General features: G+C 37.6%; 2 protein-coding genes across 14 annotated transcripts in view; one reads left to right on the top strand and one right to left on the bottom strand.

Annotated features, from left to right (window-relative positions):
- The first annotated feature begins 1384 nt into the window (after positions 1-1384).
- Positions 1385-14868, top strand: part of LOC115746596 (protein PELPK1) — a 28427-nt gene continuing 14943 nt past the window's right edge. Inside the window, exons 1-4 of one of the 12 annotated variants that reach the window (XM_048278707.1) lie at positions 1385-1841; positions 7428-7430; positions 8948-8998; positions 11374-11401. In XM_048278707.1, the coding sequence (XP_048134664.1) occupies positions 1464-1841; positions 7428-7430; positions 8948-8998; positions 11374-11401 (460 nt within the window). In that variant the 5' untranslated portion in view covers positions 1385-1463. The other 11 variants (XM_048278703.1, XM_048278700.1, XM_048278709.1 and 8 more) reach the window with 11 other exon arrangements.
- LOC115746595 (pentatricopeptide repeat-containing protein At2g36240) lies at positions 3796-7777 on the bottom strand. 2 transcript variants are annotated; one of them, XM_048278699.1, is made up of 4 exons: positions 7614-7777; positions 6590-6794; positions 4309-5778; positions 3796-4218 (listed from the first exon to the last, which is right to left on the bottom strand). In XM_048278699.1, exons 2-3 carry the CDS (start codon positions 6746-6748, stop codon positions 4315-4317), a joined length of 1623 nt encoding a protein of 540 aa, XP_048134656.1. In that variant the 5' UTR covers positions 6749-6794; positions 7614-7777; the 3' UTR covers positions 3796-4218; positions 4309-4314. The 2 variants fall into 2 exon arrangements, with proteins under 2 accessions (XP_048134656.1, XP_048134655.1); XM_048278698.1 differs by having other exon boundaries at positions 3796-5778; positions 6590-6787; positions 7612-7777.

Raw genomic sequence — 14868 nt, 5'->3', positions numbered from 1 at the left:
CCGGGTTTGTGGATGACCACCGACCAGAATTGCTCAATCAAAGAGTTCAGATCGTCGTGGGATGCCAACGAGTACGTACAGGATTGCACGAGCCGCCGCCTTCAATATCTTGTCTTTCCTGTTTCGAATACTGAAGTATTTACTCGGATTATGGACAGCCTTAGTCCCAATGACATCCCCTCCACGTCGCCATCACCTTGTTGCCGGGAAAAGATCCAGCAAATTAAATTCTGCAGATCTGAAAATCTTGCCGTTAAACACAAAATTAGCAAATAAAAGAAGATACTGTGTAATCGAAGGGCAAAGGGAAACACTAGTTCCGGGCCCTGATCGGTATGCATTGTTCGCGACTGCAAATGAGGTGAAGTTCATGATGGGCACCGCAATTGGTATGCATTGTTCCTCTCGAGGCTAGCCCTGACGAGAACATCGACAATGCTAATTGTGGCGATGTTTCTCCGTCTTGCTTTTCTTATCCTAGTCCTGGGCCGTGGATTGCACTGACCCTGCTGGCGTAGGGGTTTCTATTCTCCGGCGGGTGGTTGTGTGGCGGCGGTAGCAACATTCTCCTGGATGCTTGGGTACATGGAAAGAAAGTAGCCACCACGTCCTTTCTCGTCTATCCAATTGCTAGTGTTCTTTCAGTTCGACTACAATGGGTTTGATCCAAATCCCATCATACCAAGATGTCCTTTCTTGTCCCTTTAGTTGCCGATGTTTTTCTAACTCAATTAAAACGGGTTTGATCCGTAGTATCCATTAAGATTCGTATATAGTTGGGTTTCGTTGTTCGAACCATTTTTAATCTATTTTTATAAAAGTACGGATGACCCATTTCAACTCGTTCCAGCAAATATAAGTTAAAAATTAAGTTTGGTTTATAGATTTAATTTTGTCACGGGAGAGGGAAAAAATGGGGAGAATACTTAGGTTTCGTTTTCTTCGTAGAAAATGAATAATTTCAAAAATAATTTTTCAAAAGTGATAGTTTTCACCACTAACGAAAAATATTCTCATCCTACACGAAAATATTGATATAAATTATTATCGATAATGATTTTTTTTTCAATTAATTAATTGTTTTAGACTATACGAGCGATCATTTTTAAGAAAATATTCTCACAAATCATTCATTCTCCTCCAAACAAATGGAGCTTTGCTTGTATGATACAGCTGATAGTTACATTACAATCTTAGAAAGCCAAGGGTTGGCAAAATCCTTTTGGGAGCTATTAATTTGCTCAACTCGTGTTGAACGTATGGACATGAGATTGGTTTAGAAGTTGAACCAACAGCACTTCGCTAGTTTTCCTACCGAACCATACTTGCAATCTCCCCAATCTCCACGTCCCCCCTCTTTATAAAAACCTCCAATCTAGCCATTCCTCAAGCACACCACGACCCTTTTCACTTGAGATTCACAGCTTCTTCACCATCTTCGTCAAAGTTTTTTGAATTTGCTAATGGCAGACCATCACGTGTTCGCGCGTATTTTGGTGTTGTTTGCCCTCGCCCTGCCTTTCATGATCGGCGAGAATTCGGTCGAAGCTCGCCGACTTTTGGAGGCAACGCTGCCCGAAGTGCCTGAACTGCCTAAGCCCGAATTGCCTCACCTTCCCGACATTCCAAGCCTGCCGAAGCCGGAGTTCCCATCGCTGCCGAAAGTCGAATTGCCGCCAATTCCCGAACTGCCAAAGCCTGAATTACCAACAATACCAAAGCCGGAGTTGCCATCACTGCCGAAAGCGGAATTGCCGCCGGTTCCCGAACTGCCAAAGCCTGAATTGCCAACAATACCGAAGCCGGAGTTGCCGTCACTGCCGAAAGTCGAATTGCCGCTGGTCCCTGAACTGCCAAAGCCTGAATTGCCAACCATACCGAAGCCGGAATTGCCGGCAGTGCCCGAACTGCCTCATCTCCCTGAAGTCCCCAAGCCAACATTGCCACTCATTCCCGCGATTCCGAAGGACCAGTCTGTCCCTACCGCTGCTGCTCCTTAAACTTAAGTAATGCGAGGTTCTTGTTGGGGTACAATATGACACCATTTCGTAATATTATTCCATCTATTTTAACGATCTGAGCATGCCTCGGATGGTATACATGTACTTGATATATCACAGTTAGTGATATAAAATGATATATATATTTTATATAATGTGATTTATGATATCATAAAGGATGGATCGATTTGATGCTTGACTTCTCAAATTACAAATATACCCTTATTGATTGTTCATTTTCGAGGATAGATTCATCTTGAATCCTCAAAGTTTGGCGCAATCGGTTGAAACGCTGGTGGATCTTCAGATAAGAATGTGGAGGTCATTTATCTTGCTGAGTGAAAGCGAGTGCACGGGCGCGCGTTTTTCAGGGTTGAAATAGCTCAAAGAAAAAATAAAAAATAAAAGAAGAAATAAAAAAAAACTGGTATAAATAATATTAAAAATAATCCACGTTAGTGCTAGTGAACAACCAGCATCCACGTAAGCAATTATCTGCGAAAGTTGGCCAGATGAATTGAATTGACGGTTTAGGACACAATTGGCCAAACAATAAAAGGTTCAAAACTAAATTAACATAATTGTAATAAATTTATGATTTTTTTATAGTAATTTTGCAGTGTTTTTGGGGTTGAATGGCTATTTGTGTAGGCCATGGATTTTTAGGATGGGCATAACTCAAAAAACTAATTTGTGGTCGAAATGAGCTTGGAATAAGGTTCATCAATGTGAAATGAATCCCGTCAGGTTTCACATGTTGCTTGGAGAGATCGTCTTGAATTGTTCCAAAACAAACTCGAGCTCCTCTTTTGTAATGTCAGAGAATTTGAACTTAAGAGAGATTGCAGGGTCAAAGTGAGTAGCTTAAAATTCTAGTGGGTCTTAATATTTGATTAGTAAGAGGAACTCTATTTTATGGGGTTACGTTTAATTCGATGAAAAAAAAGAAAAAGTTCAATGGGAGCACTTGCACCCACTGAACAAAACTTGGCGCCGTCCCTCGCTTGGCCCAAGAATTAATGAAAATAGGCATGTATAGGCGAGGCATACTAATTATCAAGTTCAAACAATCTCATATTGATTGGAAAAATTGTCTCATCCGGCAAATTTTCGCCTCGGGAATTACTAACGTGAGATATGCCACATAAGACGGTCGACGATGACAAGACCGCCATGTCAAGGATTTACGACGAAATTGATTAGAATGTCTACATTGAAATTTTGCGTTGATTAAATTGGCAAAATTGAAAAATTTAAGACTTTTATTGGTATCTGCACAATAGGTTCAAGACTGATTGAATAATTTTCCCTAATTGAGGCACTCATTAAGTTTTTTCCTTACCAGATTAATAGAATTCTCATCAATAAACTAGTATGAAAATAACGCAGGCTTGAGCAACATACATCCATGAGCAGCACACAAAAAGGGCAACATTAAGGCAGTGACCCCATCGTACCAAATAAAAAGTCTGCAATCTGTTCTATCAACATCTAGTACCAGACAGCTTTGTCAACCTGATAGTCCATAGCCTTTACTTTCAATCCTAAGGACTCTTTGCCCACCATCCCAAACAACTGATATCATATAAAAAGCTCAACCCAATTCAAAGCCTGATTATTGTTTTCTTTTCAAGGACACGATTGGAAAAAAAAAGAAAAAAGAAGCCCCCAATCTATTCCCTTGCATCATTACATCTACAATTAAGCACCTTGGTTTCAACCAACTCTTTTCATACTTCTGGCTTTCAGAATTTGCATGAATTTTCTGCCCTAAAGCTTCACCTCATTGGATTAATTTATAGCAGTCCGAGATCTCACAGAAAATTGAATGTCGATATTCTGCGGCTTTTATAAGACATAAGCTCATCGATTTCACTATTAATCACGTTTACTTACGAACTCGATCCAAATGAACTTTTCTCAGTCACTTGTACTTTCCAACTCTCTCATGTCCTTGGAGTAATGCTCATCACCATTGCCATGGTCCATACCTCCTAGATGTCGTCCGGGTACTACTCGTCCGCATCATCTGTTGCTTAACATTACAATCTGGCTCTCCTGGCTTTACGATTCCTACAACTTAATGTGAAGGTTCTGTTCCTCTCCACTCATTGGTTTGTGCACGTACCATTATCTATTCTGCTCTCGCCCGGGCTGTCCATTGTCCCCAACCATCTGAAACACAGGCACAAACCCGCTTTGTCCCAAAGTGATAAGACTGATTTGCAAACCGAGCACAAAGCACAAGGGGGTTTGCAAATAAATGCCAGCATTCGAGAAACAAAGTTGAAATGAAGATGATCCTAACCCATCTTCAACCTTTCTTCCTAGAAGTAAGTTCTGAGCTCAAAAGCCCATCAATCAACTTGTTGTATGTTGCGATATCAGGTATAAAGTCCTTGTCTAACATCTCATCTACCAGAATCTGGCCTTCCTTTCTCTTTTTTTCTCTCGTAAAACCAGATACCAGAATCCTGTACATCAGGCCATCTGGTTCCAAACCCTTAATTTGTGCCAACAACCTCAATTTGTTTGCTTCCACAGTCTTCCCTACATCAGAAAGATCCTCAAGCAAACAATTGAATGTCACAATGTCTGGTACAATATCTTCTTTAAGCATATTTTCCATCAAAGCAAGTGCTTCTTCGCTTTTCTTTTGCTTCCTCAAACCTTCCACCAAAGTAGTACAAGCAATCAAGCTTGGAAAATTCCCCCCCTTCCACAGATCAGTAACAACATCAAGTGCTCTATCAGAATTGCCTGAACCGCACAAAGCTTCCACAAGGCCAAAATAATCGTAATCCTCAGGCAACACTCTTTTACTCGAAAAACCAATCAGCAAATTACATGCTTCAGCCACTTTACCTTCCCTACAGAGGCCATCAACCAAAATCTCGCAAGTCGCACTCGACAACTGGCACCCCAGTTCGATCATCTCGTAAACCATTGAGATTGCATCCTCAAACTTCCTCCCCCGAAAAAACCCTTTGATCAAAGTATTGAAACTTACCACATCAGGGCTGCAACCCTTCTCCTTCATCTCCTTAAACAACTCCAAAGCCAATCCAAACTGTAAATTTCTACAATAACTACTAATCAAGATATTAAATGTGATCACATTAGGCTTGACTCTGTTCCTTATCATTCTATCATAGAAGCCCAATGCCCTGGCATGCTCGCCCCATTTCACAAATCCATGAATCAAAGCATTATAACTCACCACACTCGGCCTGCCATCAATCATCTTCTCCATACTCTCAAAAGCAATCATTGCTTCCTCCAGTTTCCGAGCTCTGCAATAAGCTTCGACTGAGAATTGAAAGATTGGCTCCGTCATGGGGCATGAGAAAATTCCATCAGAGCAAGGGCAAGGGTTTGAGGCCATGAACTGGAGAAGCGAATTGAGTTGCTCGAAACGGCTTGAAACAGCAAGAGTGCGAGCTATCCACTCAAATGTTGAGTGGTCATGGCGATAGGAGTCGATCGTGGAGGCCCAACTGAAGATATGAAAGTCGTAGAGGGTCAAATTAGGGTTGGGGTGGAGTTTGGACTTGAGGAAGTGGAGGAGACTCTTTGGTGTGAGAGTGAAAGAGAGTTTGGACTTGAGAAAGTTAATCAGATTATCATGATTGGTTGTAGAGAGAGTCAGGGTTGGTACTAGAGATGGAGTGGGCAGCTTGAGGTCTGAGAGAAGAGAGGGAGGTGGTGAAGAAGATGGTTGAAGAGGTCTTAGAGTTGATTTTACAATTTGAGGGAGATTCTTTGATGGTAGCTTCACCTGACAGTAGACACATAGAAACCATTAGGGAAATTACAAGGAAGAAACTCACCTGAGATTGGCAACACAACTCAACGAAATGAGATCCAATAACAATCAAATGCCAAACTGGACCTTACTAATGGATTAAGTTGCTTGTCCATGTGATTTGGTGAATGGGAAACTATTGCTACTACATTCATTGCCACGAAGCTACTAACCAAATTAAGATTATAGGATGCTCTCTCAATTTGGTTTCCAAATCACAATGTCAGATACTCCTGGAACTACTTTTGACATCACCACAACTCAACTTATCATTTCATAATTTATTCAAAAACATTCATCTTCTCCAACAAAATGACAAAAACAAAAGTAAGTGACCTGCATATATGTCAAAAGAAAAGTCTACGGAGGAAATACAGGAATACAATAGACTACAAGAACTTGTTTCAAAACAAATTCCCTGTTTTACGAAAAATAAGCGCAAGAGCGGACAGGAGGGGTCTTTTAAGCATTTCCTTCCATTTCCTCCCATTTTGGAGGAAAATGTTTTGTGGTCCTTGAAGGGATCTCATTTTTGCCCATTTTCCTTCCATTTTCTTTTGTCTTTGTACTATTCAAACAAGGAAAGTTTTCATTTCCTCAAGTTAAGAAAAGCAACGAGTACAAAACTATTTGGATCCAATATCAGAGAAAGTGAAGTAAAATAATTCAGAATGCACAGTAAATCAATCAGAGTTTGAAGCTAACCAAATAAACATATGACATAACACACCAATGCGTGTTTCTTAAGTGCATAGTTTTCTTAAGGACGTCAAGAAGAATTTACCTGGGTGCCACCATCCTTTGTGTGCATATCATCTAGAGACCGCGAGGTAGCAGAAAAGGCTTCATGAAACGCTGAAGAAGAAGTAGAAGAGCTCAAAAGCCTGTGGTTCTCTTGATTGCGAGAAGCAAAGGATGGAGATAGGCGCTTAATCAACGACATAGATGATGATGTGGATGTGTCTTCATTCAGAATTTAAAACTGAAAACAAGAACCTCACCATCAGAACCGTCAAATATTATTCAAATAACGTCAAGTGTAATCTATGCTGTTCAGGGAACCCTGAAATGCCATCATAACCAGATGAGGACACGAGGATAGACTTAGGAAGAGAAAAAGGGTGGAGATTTCATCATTGTTTGACAATGGGTTTACCATCTTTCATGCAAAATTTATAGAGCTGACGAAATACTAGTTCACATCAAATAATGAAAAGGCGATCACGTCAAAAGGGTAATGGTAACACAATACTTTCCACATCATAGAACATCCCTTACAATGTCCACGAAAATTTTCATACGAATTATCATCATCACACCTTCACCTTTATGAAGTAGAAACGTTAGAAAAGAACAAATCAACACATCTACTGCAACACCAAGTCAGCCATTTCCCATCATTTGGACATGTTAACCAAGTAACCAATACTACCGTCCTTCAATTATAAAGTGGCAGTGGCGGTCAACTACTGTCGACTCAAATTTCAATCCCAATACTCGGTGAGAAATCCAATGTGAAAGACAATCCTCCTCCTTCGCATGAATTAAGTGAAACATTATAACGAGCACAAGGTGTGCAAGTGCTGCAAGACCCAGAATCGCCTATAACCATGCCAGGTTAGCTTGTTGGCAAAAGCAGCAACCCACATGAGCTATGCCCCAAAAGAAGATAACCCAATAACTCCAAAACGAATGATCGAATCATCCGGCCAAGTTAATCGCTTTGCAAATCGTTTCCCACACTGCCTAGAGAGAGAGAGAGAGAGAGAGAGAGAGAGAGAGAGAGCGCGCGCGAGAAGAAATGACCTGACCGTGAAGAAGAAAGCCGACGGGGGAATTCTGCTCTAAAGACACTCGTCCTCGACCTCGAGCTCCCAGCTGGAGTGTGAAAGAGAGACGGCGAGAGGTAGACGCAGTGCGAAAACTCGAGCTGACCTTTTGCGGGGCAGAGGGAGAGAGAGAGAGAGAGGCCGGGAGAAAATGGAGAGTGAGGTGCTCTTTGGCAACGTTTGTTTAACGAATGATTTAACGTTTTTTTAATTTAAATAAGCACCAGTCTATCGATTATAAAAATAAATCAATAAAAAATATTTTCAATTTTTAAGAAGTCATTTAGATATGAATTATCATCTACAGTGAAATTATTTTTTATTGACAAATTATTTCTAACGATGAATTATTATTTAAAATTTATTTATTTATTAGGAAATAAATATAGCCATTTTGATAGCCAACACCGCTGTTCGAGAAAGATTGCCACCGCCTGAAGTTCCTGTTTTCTGACACGTACGTGCTGCCCACTCGAGTAATCCTTACATTAATTATAGATCTCATGTGAAATGATCACGGGTAATGTCTAGATTTCACTATTATATTATTGGCTCGGGAATTCGTCCCATTGCACATAGCGAGATCGCAAACCATTTCTTCTTTGTTTTCATTTTTATAAGGACATCACAAGTGACATAACTTTTGTTGAACGCCATAATTTTTCTTCCACCAAATAAGTGCCATAACTTTGATAAAACGCTATTTAAATACCATGACTTTCAATTAATCACTTAAGTACCAAAAACTTTTAAAAACGTTCATCAAAGTGTCGGAAATTCGATGTGACATTGCACTTGTGATGAACATTTTTCAAAAATTTATGGCACTCAAGTAAGCGTCGAAAAAAAAGTTATGATACTTAAACGAGCGTCGTACGTGTCTATCACCTTGGTTGGTTTTTAGAAGCTTAAAAAGACAAGAATCGGCAAGCTCCTCTTTGGAATGATCTGCTCCATCTTGTTGTTGAGCACACGAAGATGAGATTGGTCTTAGAAGTTGAACTAACCCTTTGGCAATATTCCCACCAAACCGTACTTGCAATCTCCCCAATCCCCATGTCCCTCCTCTTTATAAACCCTCCATCAAGCACAACTTCACCTGCTCATTTCAGATTCAAAGCTTTTGAATTTTCTAGCCGATCGATCCGACCATGGCGAACCATCGTGGGCTCAGCCACCTTTTGGCATTGTTTGTCCTTGCTCTGTCTTTGGCGATTGGCTACAACTCCGTTAGAGCTAGCCGCCTTTTGGAGGCGACGTTGCCGGAAGTGCCCGAACTGCCTCACCTTCCTGACATGCCCAGCCTTCCGAAGCCGGAACTCCCATCACTGCCGAAAGTCGAGTTACCGCCACTTCCCGAGCTGCCGAAGCCTGAATTTCCTATGATACCGAAGCCGGAATTGCCAGAAGTGCCCGAATTGCCTGATCTTCCTGAGTTCCCCAAGCCAACATTGCCTTTCGTTCCCACGATTCCTGAGGACAAGTCTGTCGCTGCTACTAATCCTTGAACCGCTGATGTTGTTATACATCATGATGCCATTCAGTATTTTATTACCTCTATTTTAGCGGTCTGAGCATATCTCAGAACATTATATGGAACTTGGTTGTATGAGTGTGTGTTATGAATTAGTAAACTTGTTCACTGATTGTGATGTCTTATGTAACTTTCTTATTAATCCGACAGAGTATGCTATTATTGCTTCTTCTTCTTCTTCTTCTTTTAAAATATTGCTAGTGCACTTGCCCATGGTTTTTATGAGTTTTATGTTTGAAAATAGAAAAAATTTATGTTTACTTCCCCTATAATACATTAGAAAATATCCTTATATTATATTCGTGATGTGTGTTGACAATTCTATGGTATTATTAAGATGGTTATTAAATATTTTTGCCTTTCATCTGTTCATCAAATAAAGTACGCTACTATCTAGAGCACATAGTACAAAATTCCGAAGTAATTAACACAAACCTTGCAAGGTTGGCTATTATATTATCATCTGAGATGGATTAGATAAAAGATAATTTCAGCTCGTAAGTCCTCAATCGTTTTTCCTAATTCCCATGAAATCAAACACCTCGTCATTCCTTTCATCTCTTTGTATTGTTGTCGAATTTTTAAGTTTATACCAAAAAAAGAATCAACTAATTTTTGAAATGCTGGTAAGAAGGATGATCCATACATACAAAATAGATTATTTACCTAGTCTATGTGTTTTTTTCCCATTCTGGATGTAAATTTATACATTGAGATGTAGACATTTATAGGATATTATTTGGAATGATAATAACAAATATCGATTCAATAGAAAGTGAAGATCTAATTAATGTCAAGATAAATCAATTTCTGATGAATTGATTTTTCTCCTAAGACCCCTTTCTGAAGAGGAACAAAAAAGGAAACAAAATGCAGATAAAACCCAAGGACAAAAAAGGGTATGTACTAAAAAAAATTGGGTATAAGGATACCTCAAGTGCTAATATTTGTGTATGACGCTCGATTTAGTGCCAATATTTTTTTTTTATCACTTAAGTGCTAAATCGGAGAAAAACTTATCATTTTAACACCAACGGCGAGAAAAAGTATACTTTTAGTGCTAAAAGTTGTGTACAGAGATCACTTTAGTGCCAAAAGTTTCATTCGGATAACTTAAGTGCCAAGTTTTCGAAAAAAAGATCATTTTAGTGCCAAGTTCGATTTGATCCATCAAAAATATGATGTGGCATTATTTTACTAATATTTCATTCGACATGTCTCCAAATGAGGTTTAGTCAGCAATTAAAAAACGTGAAAATAAAAAAAAATTGAAAAATTCAAATACAAACATAATTAGTTTACAAAAATAAATAAATAATTTAAAATTTGTAAAAATATAAAAAAATACAAATTTTTATTTAAAATAAACTGAAAAAATCAATTAAAAATTAACAAAATAAATTTAAAAATTCAAAAAAATAAAAACAAGGAAGCTGCAGATAGGCGGCAAGGGCTTACGAAAGCCCTCGCCACCTGGTAAGGTTTATCTTTTTTTTGTTATTATTATTATAATTTTTAAACTTATTATTAATTTTATTTTTATATACAATTTTTATTTTAAATGAATTTGTTTTTAAATAATTTAAATATGATTTATTTTAATTTATTTTAAAGTGTAGAAGTCCACGTGGCAGCCCATATGGACTTATTATTATTTTTAATTGTCATTTTACAAGTATAGATTTCATATACGACGATCACAAACCACGTTTAGATCGTAAAAACCGTCTCTTCTTCTCTTCCTTTCCTCTTTGTCGCCTGGACTGGTAGTTAGAAGCTTAAAAAGCGAAGAGATTGGCAAGCTCCAATTTGGAATGATCTGCTCCATCTTGTTGTTGAACATACGGAGATGAGATTGGTTTTAGAAGTTGAACTAACCCTTTGGCAATATTCCCACCAAACGATACTTGCAATCTCCCCAATCCCCATGTCCCTCCTCTTTATAAACCCTCCATCAAGCCATTGCTCAAGCACAACTTCACCTTCTCACTTGAGATTCAAAGCTTTTGAATTTTCTAGCCGATCGGTCCGACAATGGCCGACCATAGTCAACTCGGCCACCTTTTGGCATTGTTTGTCCTTGCTCTGTCTTCCACAATTGGCTACCACTCCGTCAGAGCTAGCCGCCTTTTGGAGGCGACGTTGCCAGAAGTGCCCGAGCTGCCCCACCTTCCTGACATCCCCAGCCTTCCGAAGCCGGAACTCCCATCACTGCCGAAAGTCGAGTTACCGCCACTTCCCGAGCTGCCGAAGCCTGAATTTCCGGTGATACCGAAGCCGGAATTGCCGGAAGTGCCCGAATTGCCTGTTCTTCCTGAGTTCCCCAAGCCAACATTGCCTTTCGTTCCCACGATTCCTGAGGACAAGGCTGTCGCTGCTACTAATCCTTGAACCGCTGATGTTGTTATACATCATGATGCCATTCAGTATTTTATTACCTCTATTTTAGCGGTCTGAGCATATCTCAGAACATTATATGGAACTTGGTTGTATGAGTTTGTGATATGAATTAGTAAACTTGTTCACAGATTGTGATGTCTCTGTGTAACTTTCTTATTAAACCGACAGAGTATGCTATTATTCCTTCTTTTCTTTTCTTTTTTAAATATTGCTAGTGCACTTGCCCATGGTTTTTATGAGTTTTATGTTTGAAAATAGAAAAAAATTATATTTACTTCCCCTATAATACATTAGAAAATATCCTTATATTATATTTGTGATATGTGTTGAAAATTCTATGGTATTATTAAGATGGTTATTAAATATTTTTGCCTTTCATTTGTTTATCAAATAACGGACGCTACTATGTAGAGCACATAGTACAAAATTCCAAAGTAATTAACACAAACCTTGCAAGGTTGGCTATTATATTATCATCTGAGATGGATTAGATAAAAGATAATTTCAGCTCGTAAGTCCTCAATCGTTTTTCCTAATTCCCATGAAATCAAACACCTCGCCATTCCTTTCATCTCTTTGTATTGTTGTCGAATTTTTAAGTTTATACCAAAAAAAGAATCAACTACTTTTTGAAATGCTGGTAAGAAGGATGATCCATACATACAAAATAGATTATTTACCTAGTCTATGTTTTTTTTTCCCATTCTGGATGTAAATTTATACATTGAGATGTAGACATTTATAGGATATTGTTTGGAATGATAATAACAAATATCGATTCAATAGAAGGTGAAGATCAATTAATGACAAGATAAATCAATTTCTGATGAATTGATTTTTCACCTAAGACCCCCTTCTGAAGAGGGACAAAAAAGGAAAGTAAATGCAGATAAAGACCCAAGGGCAAAAAAAGGGTATGTACTAAAAAAAAATTGGATATAAGGATATCTCAAATGTCAATATTTGTGTATGTCGCTCACTGTAATGCCAATATATATTTTGTTTTTGGATCACTTAAGTGGCAAATCGGAGAAAAAATGATCACTTTAGTGCCAACGGCGAGAAATGTCGCAGACCTCACCGGAGTTGACACTTAAATAATTGGAAAAAAGTACATTTTTAGTGCTAAAAGTTATGTACGGAAATCACTTTAGTGCGAAAAGTTTCATTCGGATCACTTAGTGCTTGTTTGGTAATGTTTCTGTTCCTTTGTTTCTGTTATCCATAACAAAAAAGAATCAAAACATTTTTTGTAACGCAAATAATTTTTTATTCTGATTCCGCTTCTAGGAACACTTTTGGATAAAAAATAAGAAACAAAAAAAAGTTACTTATCAAAAATAGAACACTTTTGAGAATCAAAAAGGCAACGATAGCCTTTTTTCACTTTTGTCGAGCTCTCGCGAGGCGTGGGCCTAGTCTATCCGACCCGGTCTGGATAATTTTTTTAATAACAAAGTTCGGACAAAAAAATCAGAAAATGATTAAAAATCCAAAAAATGGAAAAATAATAATAAATATGTAAAAATGGGAAAAATTCAGAAAAATTCCAAAAAATCCAAAAAAAATTCAAAAATTAGGAGATGGGTCATTTCAATTGGCCAATCCTATTTTTGATGATTTTTCCTTTCAATTTCTTCCAAATGATGATTTTGGCCCTCATGGGCAATTTGGAACCATTCCGAAAAATCCAAAAATTCCAAAAAAATCTCAAAAAGTAGGAAATGGGTCCATTCAACTGGCCAATCCTGTTTTTGATGATTTTGCCTTTTGATTTTTTCTAAGACTTGCTTGATTTGTTAGTAGAATACTATGCTGTATCGTTGACTATCCATATGGTATTCAAGGGTAAAACTAAGCCATCTATGTGGTAGAAATGGATTTTAGTCATTATGAGTAATTAAAGATAATCAAAGTCACCTCTTTCATCATTGGCATATGCATAGCCTCAAGAGAAGTATGAGAAAATAATAATTTTAGCGTATTATCTTTCCAAGGAACAAATTTGAAGCATTCCTATTTTGGTCAAAAAGATGTCATGGTGCAAGATGATCGCAATTGTGGGGTTTGAGGAAAGTCATCAAATGTAATTATGTGATTATTTTATTTAAATAACAAATTGGGAAGAGAAATGATTTCCCAAAATAGAAATTTTGTACAGTTATCAAACGTGTTTCTATTCTCGGAACAAAAAATTTATACGATTACCAAACGCGTTCTGATTCTCTAAAACTTATTCAAGGAAAAGAATAAAAAAATTGATTTTAATCGGAATCACTTTTTTGGAACAAAAACGTTACCAAACAGGCCCTTAAGTGCCAAGTTTTTGAAAAATAGATCGTTTTAGTGCCAAGTCCAATTTGGTTCGCCAAAAATCTGATGTGGCATTATTTACTAATATTTCATGCCGACGTGGCTCCGACGAGGTCCAACAAAGAATTAAAAATGGTGAAAATTTTAAAAAATTAAAAATTAAAATACAAACTTAATTAGTTTACAAAAATAAATAAATATTTAAAATTTGGAAAAAAAAATACAAAATAAAATTTTATTTAAAATAAACAGAAAATTTTGATTAAAAAATTAACAAAATAAATTAAAAAATTAAATAAATAAAAAAAGAAATTGTAGATAGGCGGCAAGGGCATGTGAAAGCCCTCACCGCCTCGTAAGGTTTGTCCTCTTTTTTTTAATTTTTTAATTTTTAATTTTATTATTAATTTTATTTTATATACAATTTGTATTTTAAAAAAATTATTTTTAAATAATTTTTAAATTTAAATTTGATTTATTTTAATATATTTTAAAGTGTAGAAGTCCATGTGGCACCCATGTGGACTTATTATTATTTTTAATTGTCATTTTACAAGTATAGATTTCATAAACAACGATCACAAACCACGTTTGGATCGTAAAAACCGTCTCTTCTTCTTTTCCTTTCCTCTTTGTCGCCTCGACTAGTAGTTAGAAGCTTAAAAAGCGAAGAGATTGACAAGGTCCTCTTTGGAATGATCTACTCCATCTTGTTGTTGAACATACGGAGATGAGATTGGTTTTAGAAGTTGAACTAACCCTTTGGCAATATTCCCACCAAACGATACTTGCAATCTCCCCAATCCCCACGTCCCTCCTCTTTATAAACCCTCCATCAAGCCATTTGCTCAAGCACAACTTCACCTGCTCACTTCAGATTCAAAGCTTCTGAATTTGCTGACTGATCGATCCGACCATGGCGAACCATCGTGGGCTCGGCCACCTTTTGGCATTGTTTGTCCTTGCTTTGTCTTCAGCAATTGGTGA

Source organism: Rhodamnia argentea, chromosome 5 (genome assembly GCF_020921035.1).
Source record: "Rhodamnia argentea isolate NSW1041297 chromosome 5, ASM2092103v1, whole genome shotgun sequence".
Classification (NCBI taxonomy): domain Eukaryota; kingdom Viridiplantae; phylum Streptophyta; class Magnoliopsida; order Myrtales; family Myrtaceae; genus Rhodamnia; species Rhodamnia argentea.
Note: the sequence above shows the minus strand (reverse complement) of the source record. Positions and strands in the feature narration are given on the sequence as shown.